General features: G+C 38.8%; 7 protein-coding genes across 7 annotated transcripts; all 7 read left to right on the forward strand.

Annotated features, from left to right (window-relative positions):
* Window positions 1-1,269: 1,269 nt before the first annotated feature.
* Window positions 1,270-2,280, forward strand: TM35_000201950 (uncharacterized protein; the record flags this gene model as incomplete). Its single annotated transcript, XM_029026880.1, has 1 exon — window positions 1,270-2,280. The coding sequence occupies one exon, from the start codon at window positions 1,270-1,272 to the stop codon at window positions 2,278-2,280; it is 1,011 nt and encodes a 336-aa protein (XP_028881852.1).
* Window positions 2,281-2,626: 346 nt separating this feature from the next.
* TM35_000201960 (uncharacterized protein) lies at window positions 2,627-4,777 on the forward strand (the record flags this gene model as incomplete). Its single annotated transcript, XM_029026881.1, has 1 exon — window positions 2,627-4,777. The coding sequence occupies one exon, from the start codon at window positions 2,627-2,629 to the stop codon at window positions 4,775-4,777; it is 2,151 nt and encodes a 716-aa protein (XP_028881853.1).
* A 194-nt stretch (window positions 4,778-4,971) lies between these two features.
* On the forward strand, window positions 4,972-6,045 carry TM35_000201970 (uncharacterized protein; the record flags this gene model as incomplete). Its single annotated transcript, XM_029026882.1, has 1 exon — window positions 4,972-6,045. The coding sequence occupies one exon, from the start codon at window positions 4,972-4,974 to the stop codon at window positions 6,043-6,045; it is 1,074 nt and encodes a 357-aa protein (XP_028881854.1).
* A 207-nt stretch (window positions 6,046-6,252) lies between these two features.
* TM35_000201980 (protein phosphatase 2 (formerly 2A), regulatory subunit B) lies at window positions 6,253-9,327 on the forward strand (the record flags this gene model as incomplete). The annotated part of the gene is made up of 1 exon (XM_029026883.1): window positions 6,253-9,327. The coding sequence occupies one exon, from the start codon at window positions 6,253-6,255 to the stop codon at window positions 9,325-9,327; it is 3,075 nt and encodes a 1,024-aa protein (XP_028881855.1).
* A 1,899-nt stretch (window positions 9,328-11,226) lies between these two features.
* On the forward strand, window positions 11,227-12,423 carry TM35_000201990 (uncharacterized protein; the record flags this gene model as incomplete). The annotated part of the gene is made up of 1 exon (XM_029026884.1): window positions 11,227-12,423. One exon carries the CDS (start codon window positions 11,227-11,229, stop codon window positions 12,421-12,423), a length of 1,197 nt encoding a protein of 398 aa, XP_028881856.1.
* Window positions 12,424-13,261: 838 nt separating this feature from the next.
* TM35_000202000 (uncharacterized protein) lies at window positions 13,262-17,056 on the forward strand (the record flags this gene model as incomplete). The annotated part of the gene is made up of 1 exon (XM_029026885.1): window positions 13,262-17,056. The coding sequence occupies one exon, from the start codon at window positions 13,262-13,264 to the stop codon at window positions 17,054-17,056; it is 3,795 nt and encodes a 1,264-aa protein (XP_028881857.1).
* A 1,442-nt stretch (window positions 17,057-18,498) lies between these two features.
* Window positions 18,499-20,256, forward strand: TM35_000202010 (uncharacterized protein; the record flags this gene model as incomplete). Its single annotated transcript, XM_029026886.1, has 1 exon — window positions 18,499-20,256. One exon carries the CDS (start codon window positions 18,499-18,501, stop codon window positions 20,254-20,256), a length of 1,758 nt encoding a protein of 585 aa, XP_028881858.1.
* Between the last annotated feature and the right edge of the window lie 1,337 nt (window positions 20,257-21,593).

Genomic DNA, 21,593 nt, shown 5'->3' on the forward strand with positions numbered 1-21,593 from the left:
TTTTTTTTTTTTTAATTCCAAACCTCTTATTTCTGGGGAATAAGATAGATCGAAGATATCCAGTGATAATTATTCTTTTTATTTTTATTTATCTTTTAATGGAGTAAAAAAAAAAAAAAAGAAGAAAAACTTTGAGAATTGTTCTCTATAGTGGGAAAGAATGAGAAGAAAAAATGGAGAAGTTGGGTATCGATCCCAATACCTCCCGCATGCTAAGCGGGCGCTCTACCATCTGAGCTACATCCCCACGGGGACTTCGCATGGAGGATAAAATATAAATAAGAGAAAAAAATAAAGTTTTTTTTTTTTGAAGGTTTTAAGAAAACAGAAAAAAAAAAAATTTGTTTTCTTAAAAACTTATTTTTGATGTGGGATATGGCTTATTTAAGAAAACTAAAAGGTTTAGTTGATCAAATAACAGATTTGTTTCTCTTCCCTTAGAGGTTTAATTCTTTCATTCGGCCCTCCCCATACCCCTTTAGACCGGAACGGGTGGGGGGTGAGGGAAACGAGGCAACCATCCCCTCCCAGCAAAGAGGGGTGGAACCAAGAAGAAAGGAAAAAAAAAAAAGAGAGAGATAGAGAGGTTCAGAGGAAGTGATCTGCTGGGGATGGTTGCTTTTTTTTTATTTATTTTTGGGTGGGGGTGGTTTTTTTTTTTTTTCTTCTTAGTATTCGTTCTCCTCCTTGTGTTTCGTTTCATTTCTTTATTCTTTTGGCTCTCCCCACGGTTCCTTTGCTCTCTCCGGGTGGTATGTTAATGGAGTTTCCTTGCGATAATTTTTGCGTGCGATCAGATTGTTTGGTTGTCATTCTAATTTTTACTTCTATTTTTCCTTTTATTTTTGTAGATGAGGTCTCTGTCTTTAGCTTAACTTTCTTCCTTAGTGATGACGCGTTTGGAAACGTTTTTTCTTTCATTCTTTCTTTCTTTTTGGTGTACTGTTCTTGGGAAATATATTATTTTCATACCATTTTCGATGTGAATAAAACAATCTACTTTCTTAACTAAACTCAAGAGACCCCCACTTTTTTTTTTCTCTTTTTTTCTTATCTTTTTTTTTATCTTTTTTTTAAATATTATCTGTGTCTTTTTCTATTCTCCTCCTCCTCCTACTACTACAACTACAACTCAGACCAGTACTTCTTCTTTTCCTTCTACTACAATTCTTGTTTTTTTTCTTTTTTTTTTCTTCTTCTTCTTCTTCTTCTTCTTCTTCTAATTGTTATAACAACGGCTCCTTTCTTTTTTTTTATTATTTGTGAGAAATGGCCGGAGAAGGTTCGGAATCTTCTAAGGTGTTAAAGGAAGGAGACCCAACTGCGCAACATACTTTTTCAGTTGATGCTGCACCATTTGAACCTAATGTAAGTGCTCCACTGTTTATGCCAGAAAAATGGCAATATTCTTCTTCTACAGTTCAAGAACAGTCGGCTCCCCCAGGTATAAATCAATCTTGGACATATTCACCACAGTACTACGATATGATGATGAGAATGAATCTACCAGCTATGGTACACGCCAATGCCTTGCTTAGCAGTGGATTAAGAAGGTACAGTGGAACACCCATTGTTAGGGCATCTAGTCCTGTTAAAAAAAACAATAATTCAAGTGAAGCTATGAAACGAATGGAAAAAGGTAGTTTATCAGTTTATGCAAAACCTTGGTCTCCGACTCCTGAAGGAGGACTTACTCAAGGGGAAAATGACGCTTATTGTCATCTTAAAAAGGAGTGGGTGAAAGTTTCTTATAGGGGTGAAATGGTTGTGGCTCCTCTTGCCTTTATGGAAACGAATAATATCTTTGTCCATTCTTTTACTCTTCGACCACTTGAAAAACCTGGAGTTCAGTTCCAAATTTTTAATTATTTATGTGGACGTTGTACAACGCGATCATTTTTTGGGAGGCTATCTTGTAGGAATGCAGATGTCACACTTAAAGGTATTGCAGGAGATATACCTCCATTACGCATTGCGCATTTAATTGAACAAGTAACAGGAGTAGTTGTTTCTGCATTATTTACTGAAGGTGATTATACCGAGTATGAACTATGGTTGGAAAAACCTGAAAAAGCCACTCATGTTGTAAATACAGTTTCTGGTGCTTTATGGAGTTGTCCAATGTTTCATGGTTATGCTGTTCATGCAAAAACAGATGAAGACAAAAAATTTTTAAATGAATACATCACAAGTATCAAGAACATTTTCCCAGAACCATCTCCTTATCCCATGTGCTGTGTTGAGGCTTTTGGATCATCTTGTGAGACAGTAAAAGCGTGAACCATACGAATTTTTTTTTTTTACTGTTATTTCTCTGTTTTCTGTCCTCTTTTTTTTTTTGCGGAAAAATCTAAATGTTATTCCCCATTACTGTAAAAACAAACAAACGAAGAGAAAGTAAGATGAAAAAAAGAAATAGAAAGAAATATCCATTATGATTATGATTATGATTATTACTATTATTATTATTATTATTATTATTATTATTATTATTATTATTATTATTATTATTATTGTTCTTCTTGCATGTCTTGGGTACGAAAACTCTTTTTTTTTTTTCTTCCCTACTGTTTTTTTTTTGGAGTCTATCTTCTTTCTTAAGTAAATACTAGAAAGAAAACAAAAAATGTCTGTGGATGGTTCTGTTTCTCCATCTCGTACATCCACACAAAATGAAAAATCGGCAGTAGCATTATACACACCGGAAGAGCAGGTCTTTCATCGTTTGTTTCCCCAGGTTCCATTATCTGAAAAACTTGTGGAGTCTCGTCAGTGTGCTTTGACGACAAAAAAAAAGAAGTTTGCACGTATGGGAACACTTTATGCATCTTCACTACGAGTATGTTTTGGTTCTCCTTTTCTTAAGGATCCTATAATGGTACGGTGGGAGGATGTGACGTATGTTGATAAGGGGAGCAATTTTATTTTTGACTCAATTGTTATAAAAACTAAGCAAGAAGAGGAACTCATGTTTTCTGGTTTCCTTTCTGGTGGAACAGGACAAATATTCAAACTACTAAGAACTTTATGGACTGTTAGAGTAAGATATGTCTTATCAGGAGCTCCAGTACCCGTACAAACCACTGTTCCATCTCCGGTAATACCTGCACAGGGATCGTCAAAATCATCTGATTCCTTATCTTCTCCATCTGAAGAAGATACTTCCAGAGATGATGAAGAGAACTCTTTAATTGATACAGTTTCCTCTACAAAACCAATTATAGCAGAAATTGTATCTTCTACCCCACCTTATAATAGTACAAAAACTGATTCTGATACAACGCTTTATTCTGATAAAGGTAATGAGAATGAGGAAAAATCACATAGTTTATCCACTAGTGTAGGGAAGGCTTTTATAGGACAAGATACTGCTCCTGAAAAATATGAAGTCTTGCAACAATTTCCACGAATTCCTAAATCAGAACCACTTATTGATTATTTTCAATGTAGTTACGTTAGTGGAGTTCATCGAATAGGAAGAATTTACATAACTACGAATTATATATTATTTTCTTCTGTAATGATGTCAGAACGATTACAAATTGCTTTTAAAGAGGTAAAAAATATTGAAAAAGAACAAACAATGGTGATTCTTGATGGTATTGCTGTGCGACTTAATAATGGTTCAACACATAGCTTTACTGGTTTTGTAAGCCGAGATGCCGCATTCAATATTTTAACACATTTTTTTAATGCCATGAAAACGTTGAACCCTCCTCCTCAGAGTTTGCCCTACATAAACGAAACAATTGATGGTGAGGTTGCTTTTACTACCAAAACAAGTGAAGCAGATATGTCAAAAATTCCAGTTGTGGATTCATTAAACGAGTTTTCTAAAGTGTTGACGGATTATGGAACAGCTTTAAGTGACTTTTCATGTTTTACCAAGGAGCTTATGGATCCAGTAGTGCTACCTGAGGGTAAGACAGTGTTTGATGTATTCAAAGTTTGCTTTGATGATAGTTCTTCTATAATGGAGGAGTATCATAGGGACCGGAAGGATACTGACCAAAAATGGGAACCATGGCGACCAGCATTAACGGGAAGTCCTATTTTCTCTGGTCAAAGGCAATTCAAATGTACAACGATAATAAGAGCTTTAGTTGCCAAGGCATGTCCATTTACAGAATACCAAAGGTATGCATTTATGAATGTTGAGGGTCGTGAACCCACGTTGGTCGTTCAACTTTCTGGTCAAGCTGAGGGTGTGATGTTTGCAGACGCGTTTCGTGCAGAGGCATTACTAATTTTTACCCAGAATGATGCAAAACTTACGATGCGAGCCTTTGGACATATTCAGTTCCTTAGAGATGTTTGGGTTAAAGGAAAAATATTGCGTGCATCAATTGATAATGAAATGCCTGAGTGTTATCGAAAGTTGAGTACTATGCTGACGGAACGGTTGAAGCATATTAGTTCAGTAAGGGGATTGACTCACACTACAGAGGAGACAGTGTATTTAACGCCCCCCACGGAGAGAGACCTGGTCTCAAATTTGAATCTGAGTTTCTTTCAAATAGAAGAGTTCTTATATGGTGGGAATGTTGTTCTTTCTGTGCTTGGGCTAATTGCTTCTTTGACTGGGCTTTACTCTGTATTTTTCTTGAACTTGGATGAAAATAGTTGGAAACTCCATAGTAGTGGTAAAGAAGGTTTGTTGTTCCTTGGATTAGTGAAAACATTTTTTGAGTTGTTGCGACCCACAATTTTATCTGTTTTAGCTTTTGGTATTCTAAAGTTTTATAGATTGCTGGCCAAAGAAATTTTTTCTATTTAGTAAAGCTGAGATATGTGGGTTATTCAGTCTATCTTTTCTTTTATGTTTATTTTACTCTTTCTTATCGTATGGATTGTCTCTCTCTTTTCTACCTTTCTGCTACCCCCTTTTTTTGGTCTAGATTAAAAACTACTTTTTCTCTTTTCTTTTCTCTTTGATGTTGTTAGGCCCCAGTAGCGTGAAAAGGAAAACGAATGGCAGCTGTTGCTTTTACTACAAAAACAAGTGAAGCAGATGTGTCAAAAATTCCAGTTGTGGATTCATTAAACGAGTTTTCTAAAGTGTTGACGGATTATGGAACAGCTTTAAGTGACTTTTCATGTTTTACCAAGGAGCTTATGGATCCAGTAGTGCTACCTGAGGGTAAGACAGTGTTTGATGTATTCAAAGTTTGCTTTGATGATAGTTCTTCTATAATGGAGGAGTATCATAGGGACCGGAAGGATACTGACCAAAAATGGGAACCATGGCGACCAGCATTAACGGGAAGTCCTATTTTCTCTGGTCAAAGGCAATTCAAATGTACAACGATAATAAGAGCTTTAGTTGCCAAGGCATGTCCATTTACAGAATACCAAAGGTATGCATTTATGAATGTTGAGGGTCGTGAACCCACGTTGGTCGTTCAACTTTCTGGTCAAGCTGAGGGTGTGATGTTTGCAGACGCGTTTCGTGCAGAGGCATTACTAATTTTTACCCAGAATGATGCAAAACTTACGATGCGAGCCTTTGGACATATTCAGTTCCTTAGAGATGTTTGGGTTAAAGGAAAAATATTGCGTGCATCAATTGATAATGAAATGCCTGAGTGTTATCGAAAGTTGAGTACTATGCTGACGGAACGCCTTCAAAATGGAGTTGCCCCATCGAAAATTGAAAGACCAGAACATCATGACGAGACTCTGTTACCAGTGCAAAATAATGGGACCTCAGTAAAAGAAGAAGCTTCTGTATCCCATGTAGTTTGCAAGCCTGTCCTTTATGGAGAGTTTGTTTTGGAGATTATTTGTGCTGTATTTTGCGTGAACGCACTTTTTCGTACTTTTTTTTTCAATATTTCTTCTGTCGTACTTCACATGGATGGTCCTGATTTTCCCACTATAGTTAATATTGCTAATATTTCTGATGCAAACCAATTGAAAGATGTCGATTTAGTTAGTTCTTTTTTGGTTGAAATGATTCGACCTCTTCTTATTAGTTGCTTAATTTGGTTGCTCTATATTGTGATTGGTTCGTTACGAAAAACGGTGCCATGTCTGAAAGAATAAGAAGTGAAACGACAAAAAAAAAAAAGAAACAATACAAGGCATTGTAGTTTGAAATATAGTACCGTTTAAATATATGTTTTCTCTGCAGTTACTCTTATCATTGTTATTGATATGATTTCTTCTTTGTCTTTCTTTTTTTTTCCCTTTCTTTTTGTGGTGAATTTAATCTGGGATTGACAGCATGTGCGGATAGCTGTCTATTAAGACATGAAAAATGAGAGACCGTTCACTGGAGCGGTTTTTTCCTATTTAGAACAGCATCAAGTACTCTTGAGTGAAGGTATGACCTCCAATAAGGGTGAGAGTTCTGTTTCTGGTGGTAACAGTGTCCTTACTAATAACGGTAGCAGCGGTAGTGGTTATCGCTCGGGAGAGTTGGGTTTTGGAAAATTAACACCATCACCGCCAACGTCATACTCAGGGCGAGGAAGACCACAGGGAACCTCTCGCTATGAAGGATTTGATGATTGGAAACAGAGTCCATCTTATGGTGGACGTCGTGACGGAAGTCATTCTCAGCGTGGTTACAGTGTTGATATTAATGGTGGATCCCAAACTCGCCAGGGTAACGATTATGGTCGTAGTCATTCTATTCATGGCGTTCTACCAATGGAAGAAGGACATTTGTACCATACAGAAGTAGTAAAGAACGAGAGAGAGGATGTTTTTCGTAGTGCATCTGTTCCAACTTCACGTTCAGAGTTATCCTACTCTTTGATGTTTAACAAGAATTCCCGATCCTCTACACCTGCCTCTGGAAGGAACAAATCTGTCTTAAATGGCAATAAGGCTTTTCCTGATATACCATTGCTTCTTGAGAATGCATTGACAGAAAAACAAAGTTCAAGCGTTAGAACCTGTCTACAAAACTCTACTGGATCATCTCAAATAGGAACAAAAGTGAAGGTACTTGAACTCTTGGAATATTGGATGAGTGATGTAGCGACGGCTGACGCTATTGAACGTTTAGTTAAAGAGGTTTTCCGAAAAGCCAAGTCTAGTGGTGATAATACTGATGTGGGGACGAAAAATAATGATGGACATTATGGGGATATTGGAAATATGAAGGGTGATGAATTAAGTTTAGGAGCTCGCCAACCAAATGAAGAGGAAAGAGTACTTAAGTCAAAAGGTAGATCACCCTCATCATCATCATCATCATCATCATCGTCATCCTCGTCCTCATTGCCAGGTACCTTCACACAGAATTCCCCTGAGCCAAGGGGTGTAAATAGAGAGGTAACAATGAAACAAGAACAAGAACAACAACAGGAGCAACAACAACAACAACGGCAACAACGGCAAGAACAAAGATTACAACAAGGAAGTGAAGAAGTTAGTGGAATTGATGTGATAATGAAGAAAGAGGATGTTACCAGTACATCTCCAAGACGTAGCTCTCCTTTTACAGAAGGATCTTTAACTGCTCAGGAAGTAGTAATGGCACCTCCTCGCCCACGTCCACCAAAAGCACCAAAGGCTCCAAACTCTGCATTGATTAGAGTATTGAAAAGTGAAAAAACACCTTCACAAAATTTTACCACCAAGGCAGCGACATATGAAGATATCCCCCGTTTCTATTACCCAGAAGGAGCACCACAGGTAAAAGAGGAGAAACTCATTGGACCTATTAGTAAAATGCATGAAAATCCACATCTAAAACTTGTAGAGGGAATGGTAATCCCTACAGCTGTTTACACTACTCAAGAGGATCGAGCTGCTGTCATGAGTGCAGATGCGTTCAGGGGGCGAAAAACTAAGTCCCTTCCAATAGCTCAGCTTAAAGCAATGGATGATAAGGATGTTTACAGTTTTATTCAAAAAGAGTTTAGTCGTCTTCCATCTTTTCCTAGACATCAACAAGGCACACGTCCCCCAAGATCAATGGGAAAAGGAGTTCTGGGTATGAGTAGCAGCCTACAAACTAGACATGGGATGAACTATAGGTTACAGTTAACATTAGCAATCCAAAGAATATGTACACAGTGTTTTGGATTACCAAAATATTTTGCCTTTCTCATAATGAAGATTTTACAAGCGAACACAGATAATGGGAATACCAGTTCAAAGTTAATTCGTGGAAATATGCCTGTGTCGATGTCTTCTTCTGTACTTTCAGGATCAACTTCTACGTCTCAAACATCATCAGTTACAGTGGAGCAATTATGGGAATTATTTGAATCATACTTGCGTGGTCGGTGCATTCTCCGTCGAGTCTTTGAAATGTTTCTTCTTAGTTCTAGAGTTCTTACAAGTAGTTCAATCACACCTCTTGGGAAGAGTGGAAAGTCAAGGGAAACGTCAGTTGTAGAAGAAGAACTACCACCAGATCTACAGCGGCAGCGGCAGCAACAGCAACAGCAACAACAACAACAACAACAGAAAGATCGTTCGTATTTATTACCGGAGGATTTCCGTGCATACATTGAGGTACTACTGGAATTTCACCCTGGTCTTGCATTTTTAAAACAAACACCCGATTTTCAAAGTAGGTATTTGGAAACGGTTATTTACCGTATATTTTATGATTTGGACCGCTTTGATCGTGGTCGTATATCTTATACTGAAATGGAACGATCTTGTTTTTTAGACGCACTTCGCCTAGTTGACGCAACCGATGACATAAACTCTGTACTCCTTTACTTCTCTTATGAACACTTTTACGTATTGTATTGTAGATTTTGGGAACTTGACGAGGATCGGGATATGCTTTTGTCATTTGATGATTTTATTAAATACGCCCCAGAGGGTGTAATGAACCCAGTCATAGCAGAACGCACATTTAGCGGTATGGGTCGCCGATCCACCTGTGCAACAAAGAACCGAATGAACTATGAGGACTTTGTCTGGTTTTGTCTCTCAGAGGAGGATAAATCAACATCAACAGCGATACGGTATTGGTTTCGAATTCTGGATCTTGATGGTGATGGAATACTCTCCGCATATGAATTGCACAAATTTTATGATACAACACGAGAAATTTTGTTAGCGCACATACCTGATGGAGCTGTATCTGTTGAGGATGTAATTTGTCAAATCTTTGACTTGTTTGATGCGGATGTGGCGCGTGGACTGCGACTTAGTGATCTTCTCTCCAACCCAGAGGCCGCAGCTGTGGCCCTCAATATGATGACGAACGTGGTGCGCTTCCTGCAGTTTGAGCAGAAGGATCCACTCGTCGCCCACCAGGAGCGGCTGCATGGTGGATTAGAGCAGACGCCGTGGGACCGCTTTGCACGGGCGGAGTACGACCGCATGTCACAGGAGACACTATCCGAGTGAAGATGACTGAGATGATTGGCTGGGTGTGTGCTGAAGGGACCCATAGACCAGCGAGAGTGTGGAGAAAGAGGGAAGATGGAAGGAAAAAGAGAGAAAGAGAAAGAGAGAAGTGAAAGAGGAAGGAAACTGGAGAAACGTAAAAGACGAAGAAGAGAGAGAATAAAAAAAAAAAAAAAAAAAACGGAGAATCAAGATGAAGAGCACCCAAAGGGGGTGTACAGGGGTGGTGGTAATGTTAAAGCCGCTCTCCATATTTTTCTTTATTTTTAGTAGATCAATAGAGTACCACGAGGAGAATGTATCAGATAAGAAGAAGAAAAGGATGTAGAGAAGAAGAAGAGGGAGGAGCAGACAGAAAAAGAAAAAAAAAAAAAAACTCTTGTTCACCACTCTTCTTCTTATTCGTTCCTTTTTTTAAATTATTTATTTCTCCTTTTTTTTTTTTTATATATTATTGTTGTGTTTGTATGATAATTGCAGGATGGTAGCTTTGAGAGTCCTTTTTTTTGTTTTTGTTTTTATACTACAGCGTATATTACAAGAAAAAGGATAAATCTTTATGTGTATTTTAGTTAAATAAGTTCTGACGGTTGCAATACACCACGTATAACACCACCCCCCTTTTTTTCCCCCTTTCTCCCTGTGCACGCATACAGACGGCAAGCCGAACGAAAAAAAATAAAAATAAAAATAAAAAAAAAGGAAATGGTGAAAAGAAACGGAATTACAAAAAATAAAACGAAACAACAACAACAACCGTTCCTACTATTACTGGGTTGTAGATCAAAAAAAAAAAAAAAAAAGCGTGTGAAAATGAAAACAAGAAAAGAAAGATAAGTGTCTTACTCTACTTTTTGCGGTTCTCTTTCTGGCACTATTTCCTTTTCTCTTTTTTTTTTTTTTATGTCTCCCATATATATCTATATCTATATCTATATATTTATATATTTGTGCTTTATCCTTTCTCTTCTTTGCCCCCCCCCCCTCTCCTCCCCCTGCATCGTTCTCTTTTGATTGTTTTGTAGTGTACTCGCTTTTTTGGACTTGGTGAGTGGGTATACACGTGGTTTTGCCAAGTCTTACGTCTTATTGTGCTCTATTGTTGTCTTTTTTATTATTATTGTTATGTGGGCGTTGCTGTGAATATGTGTATTTGTACCTGTAGACTCTAGTTTTTCTTTCTGCGGCATCAACCTAATTTACCCTTACCATGAAAAACGATATATAAGGAAAGAAAGAATGAAAGAGGCATATATTTGTTATTCTGGCAGTGCCAGTTCTCTGACGTTAGTTAACGTTTACGCCACATCAACTATTTGCATCTAATACTTATATATATAATTAGTTGATGTGCTCTTGTGGAACCAAGGCATGTACTATTGGGTGATTATGCTGCATTACAAGTGGTATTCCCTGATGGCGTTTGAAAAAAAAAAAAAAAAAAAAACTCCACTTGGGGAAAAGAAGCGGCGTAACAACAAACAAAGAAAAAAAAAAAACAAGAAGAAAGGGCAACAACAGCATTAACAAGAGCACCAATAATGAGGAGGTTATCCTCACTCATATGTGGTGTTTGTTTGTTTCTTTCTTTCGTTCTTTGAGTCTGGAGGTATGTGTGGATACGCTATTTATATATTTCTTCTTTTTTTCTTCTTTTTCTCTGTCGTCTCTTTCATTTTCTCTTTTAAGCTGTAGAATACGCAAATATAAGAGGACAATAAGGCACTAAAGAAGGAAAAAAAAAAGAAAGGGGAGCTTCAACAGCAAAAAAACAAAAAAAGTAACAGCAAGAGCAATAGTAATTGCTGTCTTCTCTCCTATTTTTATAGCGATTAAACAAAAGGGTTCCGACCACACTCTTGTTTTTTTGTGTTTTTTTTTTTTGTTCGAGTTAGGAAAATGCGGAGGGGACGGTTATTGCAATGTGTAAAAGGCACAACTCCTAGTTCTACAAGTACAATAACTGCTACTGTTAGTAATGTTGCTGCTGCTTCAGTCCCAACAACACCGGCACCAACAGTGAATCCTTCAGTGAAAAGTACAGTCTTGGAAAGTAAACCACATCGTGCATTTCTACCATTGCGTATTCAAACGTGGCAGACACACTCTTTAAGTGCTTCACAGAAGGAGATATTACCTCAGTTCTTACTATATCACGGAACTCACTTGGGTCCAAGACCTCTTATCATTCTCGATCACACCACGAAGGACACTGAAGATGCAATGAAAGCAGTAAAAAAGTACGAACCATTACTTTCTCAGCTCTCATGGGATTATGGTGCTGTCTATATTCCACTTCAAGTGAAATATGATGATGCACCTCAGGATCTTTTAAATTATTCATGTCAGCAAATATCTGCCGTAATGGATGCCATTGATGTGCGTTGGACACATTTCTTAACATACTCCTATGGATGTCTCGTTGCAGCGCGCATGGCCGCCTCACTTGAGTACCCACATCGTATAGGTACACTAACTTCACTCGACACCCCGCTGATAACACGTGAACTGGTGCTGAATATGGAACGCCGTGAAGAGATTGCCAAGGCGGAGAGAGATGTGAACGTACCAGAAGCGGACTTGGCATTCGCCAAACACACATTACTTTCATCACTAGAGAGTCCACTTCCCTGTCCAGCCACTGTTGCAGATAAAGCACTGTATGAGGAGTATCTTTTTCATCCCGCAAGTATTTTTCACGCGGATGGTCTTATCCGCAGGGAGTCACGGTATGTGCCGGTGAAACACTTGGCGGACATGCGGCATCCAATGCAGTTGGTAGTTCCTGCTGCCAACAGCGTAAGTGATGCGGGAGTACATAAGGAGTTCTTTGGCCTGCGGCGACCCGTTGTGGTAAAGGGATGTCAGAAACATGAAGATCTTTTCGGGAATGAGAGTGCGAAGGAACTTGCTGCAGCCATGGATACGTGGTTGCATCGCTTTGAACCAGACGCGTTTATAGCAAAACGGTATGAACAAGCTGCGAAGGAAATGGCAGAGCTGATGAAGAGCTCAACGCCAGGTACTACACAGACAGAGACTGTAAAGGGAGCAGGAGAACCACGTAAGAAGAAGGAAAAGAAGAAAAAGGCGTAAACATTACTTTTTTCTTTCTTTTTTCTATCCTCTTTTATTTATTTATTTGTGTGTGTATATATGTGTACTTGTGGGTGTTTCAGTTTCTCTGGCGTGCTGCTACTGTTTTAGAGGGGATTTGTGTTGTGTTTGTTGCTCTTATGTAGTTGAGGCGATGTGTCGTGTCTGTGAATGGTTGACAGGAGAGAGAGATATAGATAAAGAGAGAGAGAAAGAGAGAAAAGTTTGTTGAGCTGTGTTGTAGCTGCACTAACATGCGAAGGTGTGTGGAGAATACATTCACATTACCACATATCTTCACAAGACTTTTTTCTCTCTTTTCTTTTTTTTTTCTTGTCTCGTACTTATTCACATCAGGGATTTTTTTTTTTCTTTTTGGCATTGCTTTCTTAAATATATATATATATATATATATATATATATATATTTTCTTTTGCTGTGGCTCTGTGAGAGTGTTTCTTGTGTTTGTTTATCATTTGCTCTCTGTTTTTTTTTTTATTTATTTTCTTCTATGTAGTAAACCCGTGTGTTTTGCTTTACCTCAACAACAATAACAGCAATAGTGAAGAGCAAGTATCAGGGAGTTAACTAAAAGAAAGAAGAAAAAAACTAAGAGGCGGTTTCTCACAGTCTTTTTCAGACCTGCTTTCAATCAAAATTTTCTTATCGTCAAGAGTAGTAGTGAGGGATTTGTAAAGAGTGATAGAGTGAAAGAAGAGAAGAACTTAACGTAGGTAGAAAAACACCTATCGACACCCACCATCAACAGGAACAAGTGAAAAAAGAGAGAAAGAAAGAAAAATAAAAGAAGAATCGATTGAAAAGTAGACAATAGGCAATGGAAGTTCCTATTTTTTCTCCAAAAGGGTATATTGCCTATACAGGTAAAGTATTTGGCACGGAATTCCCTTTACATGGATCCACCAAAGATTATTCTGAAGCGGTGATGGCAGACCTCTCACATGAGACCGCACAAAGCAACAGAGAGAAAAATAGTAGTAGAGTGATTTATGGTAATGATGCCATTCTCATGGATAGTTATTTACTAAAACAAATACAACCCTCCACATCAGGATTTGTAACGGTTAAACTTGTGAATGACACTCTTGACAAGAATGTACAAGAACGGGGGAGAAGTAGTGGACGTACAGTTTCTCCTATAATATCAAACCGAAACAGTACTGTAGGAGGAAGAGGGAATTCAATTTCGGGTTTTATGGTTTCTACCTTTCAAGGTTCTGCTGCGGAACCAGTGGTAGTTCCTTCTACCTCTTCCTCTTCTTCTTCTTCTGCACGTATTCCAATGACTCCGATTATAACGTGTAGATTAGCCAGGAAGAATTTGTCAAGATCTTTATCTCCTCATATCTCTAATACTTCTGATGCTTCATCAACAACATTTGTGCAATACTTTAAGGAAGCTGTGGTGGTTCCTCTGCAAACGATGCGTTTCCTTGGTGCGGAGGAAGGATCAATGATTCGTTTTGAATTTCATGATGAAAGAGTGGTATCACCAGCATCCAGTGTGGTTTTCAGTCTAACATCACAGAGTGTAGGAGATGAAGGTTCATTTGATACATACTTACGTCACTTCATTGCACCTTTTTTTCTTCAACAAATACGTGCTGTTAGTCTTGATGAGGAGTTTGAATTTAAAAACCATGACCGTGGTGATCTACACATTACAGTCGTATCTATCAATGATGGGTACGCAAGGTGTGCACTGATAACGGACACTACACATATCCATCTCGTTATTCAACCAGAGGCTCCACCCAATTTACAGGGACAACGTAATCTCTCTGTACCGCGCAGTGTCAGTCATGAACGACGATCTTCTTCCGCCTACAAGAACAACAGTAATAACAACAGCATGAACAGACATAATAACCAGAACAGGAATCATAATAACAACAACAGCAACAGTATTATCCCCTTAAGGGATTCCACACATACACGAAACACCACCCAACGAGATGGGGAAGTATCACCCCGTCCAACTATACCCGCATCTGTACAAGAGACTACACATCGGCGGGCCAGTATTGGTGCGGAACCACACAGCGCAGCCGCACTCTCCGCATATGCTCCACAGTCTGTGGATAAGGGTCAAGTGATTGTAGTAGAGAAGAGAGAACCACCCATGCGCAGACCTATACCAGAAAAGGATCTAGAGAGGGAGAGAATTGCAGACAATAGGAATACTGCTAATAACACTCCAGTTATTCTTATTGGAACTTCTCAAACTGTTGCTGATGCTGGTACATTACCTGTTATGTTAACAAAAAAAGAAAATTATCAGATGAAAAGAATACCAGTGGAAGGTCCAAAAGATCATAACACACCACGAACCCCTGAACAAGTTCAGATAAAGGAGGACTCATCAAATGTACCAGACAGTGAGGAAAAAGCGAGTTGTAGAGATAAGGAAGATTCTTTAGTTCATGTCTTGAGGACACCAGCGGAGATGGAGGATATTCTCTTGCAGCAAAATAGCGAAAAACTCTCCCATAATCTTGCTACAACTAATTCTGATGCTGTTATGAATGCTACTACTTCCACCAACACTACCACCACTACTGTAATTGTCACTCCTCATGATAAACAGAAAGAGGATATAAACTTTGGAATGCATGTTTCTATGGACGATAAAATGAAGAAAACAGAAAGTTTGCGCTCTAACTCACATCCATCCAGTGAAATCGTCTGGCTTTGCCATCTGACGGGACAGGTAAGATCATCGTCATCATCATCATCATCAAATCATTATCCGAAGAATTTACAGGATAAATTAAACGTCTCTCTTCCACAAGATACAGAAAGTGAGGATAATCGTTTGATGAAGCTACAAGAAAAAAGTGACTCACCTAATGAGAAATACTACTATGTGGATACACCAAAGTCTTCTCTGCATCCATTTCCAGAAGAGAACGTAGACGTTATGCAGCAAGAGGAAGAAAATCCTTATCATTCTTCTCCTCATGCAAGCACTACTGAAGTTTTTGAGGAAGCGCACGATCAAGGTGGATCGGAAAAGATTCCACTTGGACAATGTAATGCCTGGACACAGTATGAAGTACCCGATGAGGAAATATCTCATCATGAGGATCAGAACCGTTTTACGCCGCACACAGACAATGACACAAAGTCCATCATTTCATCTGTTAAAGAAGATCAACGTGAGAGAACACAAAAACCCAGAGATTCTTTATCTGAACATGAAGCCGTAAAAACAGTAGATAATATCTCTTCATATAATGCATCGGAGCTTCCAACAATGCAGCAACCTAATGAAGGAATAAAGACTACTAAGGATCCAGATCGCAATCTCTTAGAAAAAGCCAACAAAGTTGTTCAAGAATGGTTATCAGTAAAAAAAGAATGGGAATCATTGCCTATAAGTCCTTTATTAAAACGTGAACCATATATCATTATCAAGATGTTTCAATACTTTGTTGCCATTTATAAAGAACTTAAGCAACGACACGCAGACTGTATCGCTTTTCTCGATTCTCCTTATGGACATACACTTCGAGGAGGAATGGTGGTTCGTATTTCTCTTCTTGTAGTATCAGATGATGATGGAGGGAATCAAGATCCTTTCTGGGGTCCTAAAAAAATACATTATTACAGTGATATCAATACTTCTACAGAAAAGAATGATGATATTAGTGCTTACGAGTCAAATAGTGAGGCTTCATCGGTTACCAAGGCTTCGGATCTCCTTAAAGTAAGTTTGAACGACTTGAGTACAGCATTAGGTTGTGAAGTTCTTCACGTCTTTCGTGTTGGTGGAACTTGTCCTACTTTGTATTGCACACTTGTCAAGCCATACACAGATGGTCCGGATGAAATCGTACTTCTAGGTGAATCATGTCCTGTAGAAGTCTTACATACCACTATTTTGGAGGATTTGTGTAGAGTACGAGAAGAAAGTCGCTCGGAATGGATGGATCTCTCTATACAATGGACAGAGGCAATCTCTAGTGTGTTGCGTCTTGGTATATTTGCAAAACATCTACAAACTGTACGGGAGTTATTCTGGGAACTCGCATTCCTGCTGCGGCATCCTGGTGAAGTGCGGCACAGTAGTAAATACCAGCGAAGTGTAAGCCAACAGAATCCTACACAAAGTTTTAATAGTGGTAACAGTGAAGTACATGATAATAGTAATCATGAAAGAGAAAATGTAAATACGGAATCTGGGCAAAGTCGATCCGAGTCAGTGGATGGAAATAAAGTCAATACCTTTACAGAATATGAGGAGTTTATCCCTTATTTACAGGAGTTACAAGATACTTACTACCTCTATTCTGAACTTTTAGAACCTTTTGCTCTTCAATCATTACATCAGTTGGATATGGTTGCGGCTGCCACAGATGTATCACAGTGTGAGGAGTTAATGAGATTCCTCCAAGTTAGTTATCAAGCACAAGAGGTTGAAGAGAACATGCAAGAAGAAGGAGAAGGACCTTTTCTCTCTTCATTATCGTTATCACCAGGAGTAGAGGAAGAGCGATCCGCTTTCAATGGTTTAATTAAGGCACGCAAAGCAGGTGCAATTATGCCACTTCCTCGTGAATGGTGGGAAAGTAGCAATACCACAAATAAAAAGAAAAGTCATTCAGTTTAGTGAAAAATTATCGAGTTTAATCTAGTAGGTAAATGTTGCAGTTGATACCTCTTTCACACCATTTACGTGTGTACACTGAGAGTTTCTCTGTCTTTAAAAAATATTATTATTATTTATTTTTTTTAATTTTCTTATATTTTATTTTATTTTTATTTTTATTTTCTATATTACCTTCCCGTTCTTCATCTGTCTCTCTCTCTCTCTTTGTTTTTTTATCTGAGAGATACGGGGGAGGGAGGTACAGAACAAGTTTCTACAGGCTAGCAAATCACTCTTGGTGAAATAATGGGAATGAGAGAAAATAGTAAAAAGGGGAGTTTATGTGCAATGACAAGTAATACTTGGGGTGAGGGTGAGTGAGTGACTGTTAAGAAGAAGAAATATACATTGACACGTACACTGATGTCTATTAAATCATTAATATACCTATCTCTCACTCTCTCTCTCTCTCTGTTTCTCTTATATATATATATATATATATATGGATACATGTGTACGATACGAACATATTTGACTTTGTATATAGTGGGACGTTTATTAGTAGAGATACAAATGTATACATGTATACATCTACGTGCATTGCAAAGCCTTTTTTCATAGTCATTTTATTTGGGGATATATATATATATATGTATATATATATTCTTTGGTTTAACTCATACTTGTTATTATTCATTCCAATTGTGATATTTTGTTTATTAAATGTTCTTATGTTTTTGCAGTTGTTGCTTCACATATGGTGCCTCTTCTTTTTTTTTTTCTTAACTCTTTATTTACTTTACACACAAGATTAGAGGAGGAGAACAGTAAAGCAAGTAAAATCATATAGCTAAGAACACCATTGCAATATATTCTTTATCTGTCTCTTTCTCACCTATAACATAGAGATTTTTGTTTTCTTCTATTTGCAGAAAGGGTAGAAAACAGAAACAAGAAAAGAAAGGGAAATCAGAGTAAAGACGGAAGGCGATCTTTTATTATTATAATTATAATAATTATTCTTATTCATCAAAATTGAGAGATCATTATCAGTATTAGGGGCAATAGCGTTGTTATTATCACTTAGTTAGTCCACCCCAGACCACACTTGAGTGTTTCTTTTACAGAGAGAGAGTGTGTGTGTGTACTGGAAGTACATATTAGTGAAAGATAAGCGAAGATTACTGAAATAAATATAAAACAACAACAACAGCAACAACGAAAAAGAAAGTCCAACCAAAACAGGAAAAAAAAGGAAAAAGAAAACAACAAACAAAACCAATCAAAGGAGAGGACTTTTATCCATTTTTTGATAGTTAGTGTCCCACCTCTCTCCTCCCCTTCTAGTTTACAAAAGAAGAACCATAATATCATCAATCATCACAAAAAGAGAAGAGAAGAGAAGAAAAGAGAAGAAGAAAGAACTGAGAGTTGATTATTGGACGGGGTGTTGAGAAGTATATATGTTGACATCACCACATTTCACAGAGGAACATCACGAGGGACGTGATGGTGAAGAGCAGCAGCCGCGGGAACGGGAAACACCATTGACAGCCATCACTCCACAGAATCACCACTATCCACACGAAGAGGATCAACAACAAGAACAGGAAGAACATCAAGAAGAACAGGAAGAACATCAAGAAAAAGAGGAAGAACATCAAGAGCCACAACAGGGAGATGGAGAGAGAGAAGGAGAGGAAGCGGAAGAAGAAAATGAATGGACTCGCAACGGTGGGCGCCAACGTCTTGACAGCAGACCAGCATTACCACGGGGAGGGTCCACAACGCAGGATGTCTCCGCACCACTTCGCTTGAGAGTAACGAAGAACTCCATTGGGTCATCCTCAGCGAGAGGAGAAATACATGCAGCCAGTAATGCGTTGCAGGAGAATAGACCAGGGAGAAAATCACTCTCATCACGCAGATCATCACCTCATGTAGCTACAATGACACATCCACAGAGTGAGAGGAAAGTTGGTGTTTACGCAAAACTGGTGCGGGACGCTGCGAGAAAACTTGCCGCACGCTCACCTAGCAGACACACAGGGTCTGCTAGTTGTAAGTCTCCATCCGGAAGTTTGGAATTGGGGAGATCTGGCCAGCGGAGTGTTGGAACCGCAACGGCTGCTTCCACTGTTACTATCTTTGCCACTGCGGTGGCTGCCGCTCCAGCATCCACGTCTAGGGCGACCAGTGTATCCCCGGAGCGATCACATGTGGGTATGGGTTTAACAGCGGGCTACAACCACGAAGAGGGGGGAGAGGTGATGTCCACACATATTCCAATCACATACAGACAGGAAGGCCTCTGCCCTCCCAGTGCGAGACGTGTTGTACAGCAGACAGAACCTATTCAACGCACCAGAGAACAAAACACGAGTTCTACTTCTGTTTCTGCTGGTAATGTGGGAGGAGTGAGTAAGAGACATTCTCTTTGCCGTTCTAAACGTTTACTGGCTCCGGATGATATTCTTTGGAGACGTGAACGACGACACCGGCGTTCACTCTCCGGTGAGTTGGGATATTCCACCGTGAAGATGCTGCAGTTAATAGTGACGGAGGTGCCTGAACTTCCTGCGGTGTTGGAAGTGGCGCTGGCGGATCATTTCCTCGCGGCACTAATGAGATGCGGAACGGCGGAAGTGGAACGTGTTGTGAATGTCCTTGCACCAAGTGATGCCCAAGAGTTATCGCGACAACTGCGGCAAATGTATGGAGAGAGCCGACGCCTTGGACACACTTCGTCTACAGTCCAACGGCGGGCATCGCGGGGAAAAGAGGATCCACGCTCTGAATGGCTTGCCACTCACCGTCGACATTTAACTAGTACGATGCGTGGTATTGCGCAGTGTAATGTTGGTAAAACAGATGGGGTAAATGGGGCAAATAGAACTAATCCCAGCGCGAAACGTCTGCGAAATTTTATTCGAATCTTTACAAAAGAAGTATGTGGGGTCTTTATGGATGAGTGCTGTGCGCTCTGCGCCACCCGTCGGGATATTATTCGGGCAGAACAGCCACGTGAAGTGAGGGCACGTGGTACGGCTGTCCCAGATGAGGTTCTTGATCCATTCTACACACAAGTTCTCTCACGTTTGCTATTCTCTATACTTGGATGGACAGATAAGGAATCAGCGCGGGTTATGTCGGCATTACTACAGCAGGTGAAACGGCAGTTACCCCCGTATGGACGAATTAATTTATCCACACAGGCATGAATTATGTACATGCATGCGTTTGTATATATATAAATAAATATAAATAAATATATCTATTTATGTCTGCGTTTTGTGTTTGGTTGTTTATTTCCATGGGAAGGAGAGAAGAAGAGATTGGGCTTTTTTTTTGGTGGGGGTTAGGACGTTGTGAGAAGCAGTTTGTTTTCTTCTCTCTTCTTTTTTTTCTGTGCTGCTCTTTTATGCATTTGTATGTATGTCTTTCAGATTATAAATAAATAGATAAATAAATAATATATATATATATATATATATATATATATTTCTGTGTATGCGTGTTGAAGAGCGCGCGGTTTATTCCTTCTTCCCTGTTCGTCCACTACCCTCATTTTTTTTTTCTTCCATCTTTTTCTCTTTTCCTTTCTCTTTCTGTCTGTGTTTGTAATTGTGCTTCTGGGTCTCTGGGCTGCTGGACATAGAGTTTCTTTTCCTTCTCTGTGATGACACCGATAACACCATTACTATTATCAGCATAACCAGCACTCATATACACATACACATATATATATATATATACACATACAAGGGTTGTGGCGGCATTTCTGTGCGTTTCTCTCAACCGATTGTTTCTTTTTTGTTTTTTTTTTTTTGTTGATTTTTCTTCTTTTCTTTCCTTTCCTCCTATCTTTTTTTGTTTTCTTTTTACTCTTGCTGGAGTTGCAAAAAAATACAGCAAAAGTGAGTAAAACAACAGCGAGAAGAAGAAGAAGAGTTACAAGATTGCCCACAGAGAAACCTAAAGAGGAATCTCTACGGTAACCAAGTATCATGTGTGCGTTTGGAGAAAGAGATAATGAAGAGGGAAATAAAACGTTAAAGCAAAAAAGAAAAAAAAGAAAAAAACGAAAATAGTTTTGAAAATGAAACAACAGACACACGGTTGGGGTGTTATCTCTGGTTAGAGACGATGTGAATTTTAGGCTTCCCTCCACCTTCTTATTTTTCCCTACCCTCCGATATGAAAATATCTTTGAAAAGAGAAAAAAAAAAGAAAAAAAAAAAGGGAAATGGAAGAAAGAAGAGAAGAGAAAGATGATAATCCTTGCAATACTAGGAGGGAGATAATGATGATACTGGTGGAAGGGAGGAGGTACAGATAAGGCTGGGGAAGAAAATAGAAGAGATAAGGGGCTGTGAAGGAATCACCATGAGTATAAAGGGAGAGTTTGTGGGGGAAAAAAAAAGGGGGTATCGGAGGTAAATTGAATGAGTTGAATGGACAAAATTCTCTCCCTCCCTTCGTTATTCTTTCTCTCTCTCTTTCTCTTTTTTTTTTTATGTATTTCTGTGAGAGGGAAAGAAGGTTTTTTTTTTTTTTT

The sequence above is a fragment of the Trypanosoma theileri genome (assembly GCF_002087225.1).
Source record: "Trypanosoma theileri isolate Edinburgh chromosome Unknown TM35_Tth_20_V1, whole genome shotgun sequence".
NCBI lineage: Eukaryota > Euglenozoa > Kinetoplastea > Trypanosomatida > Trypanosomatidae > Trypanosoma > Trypanosoma theileri.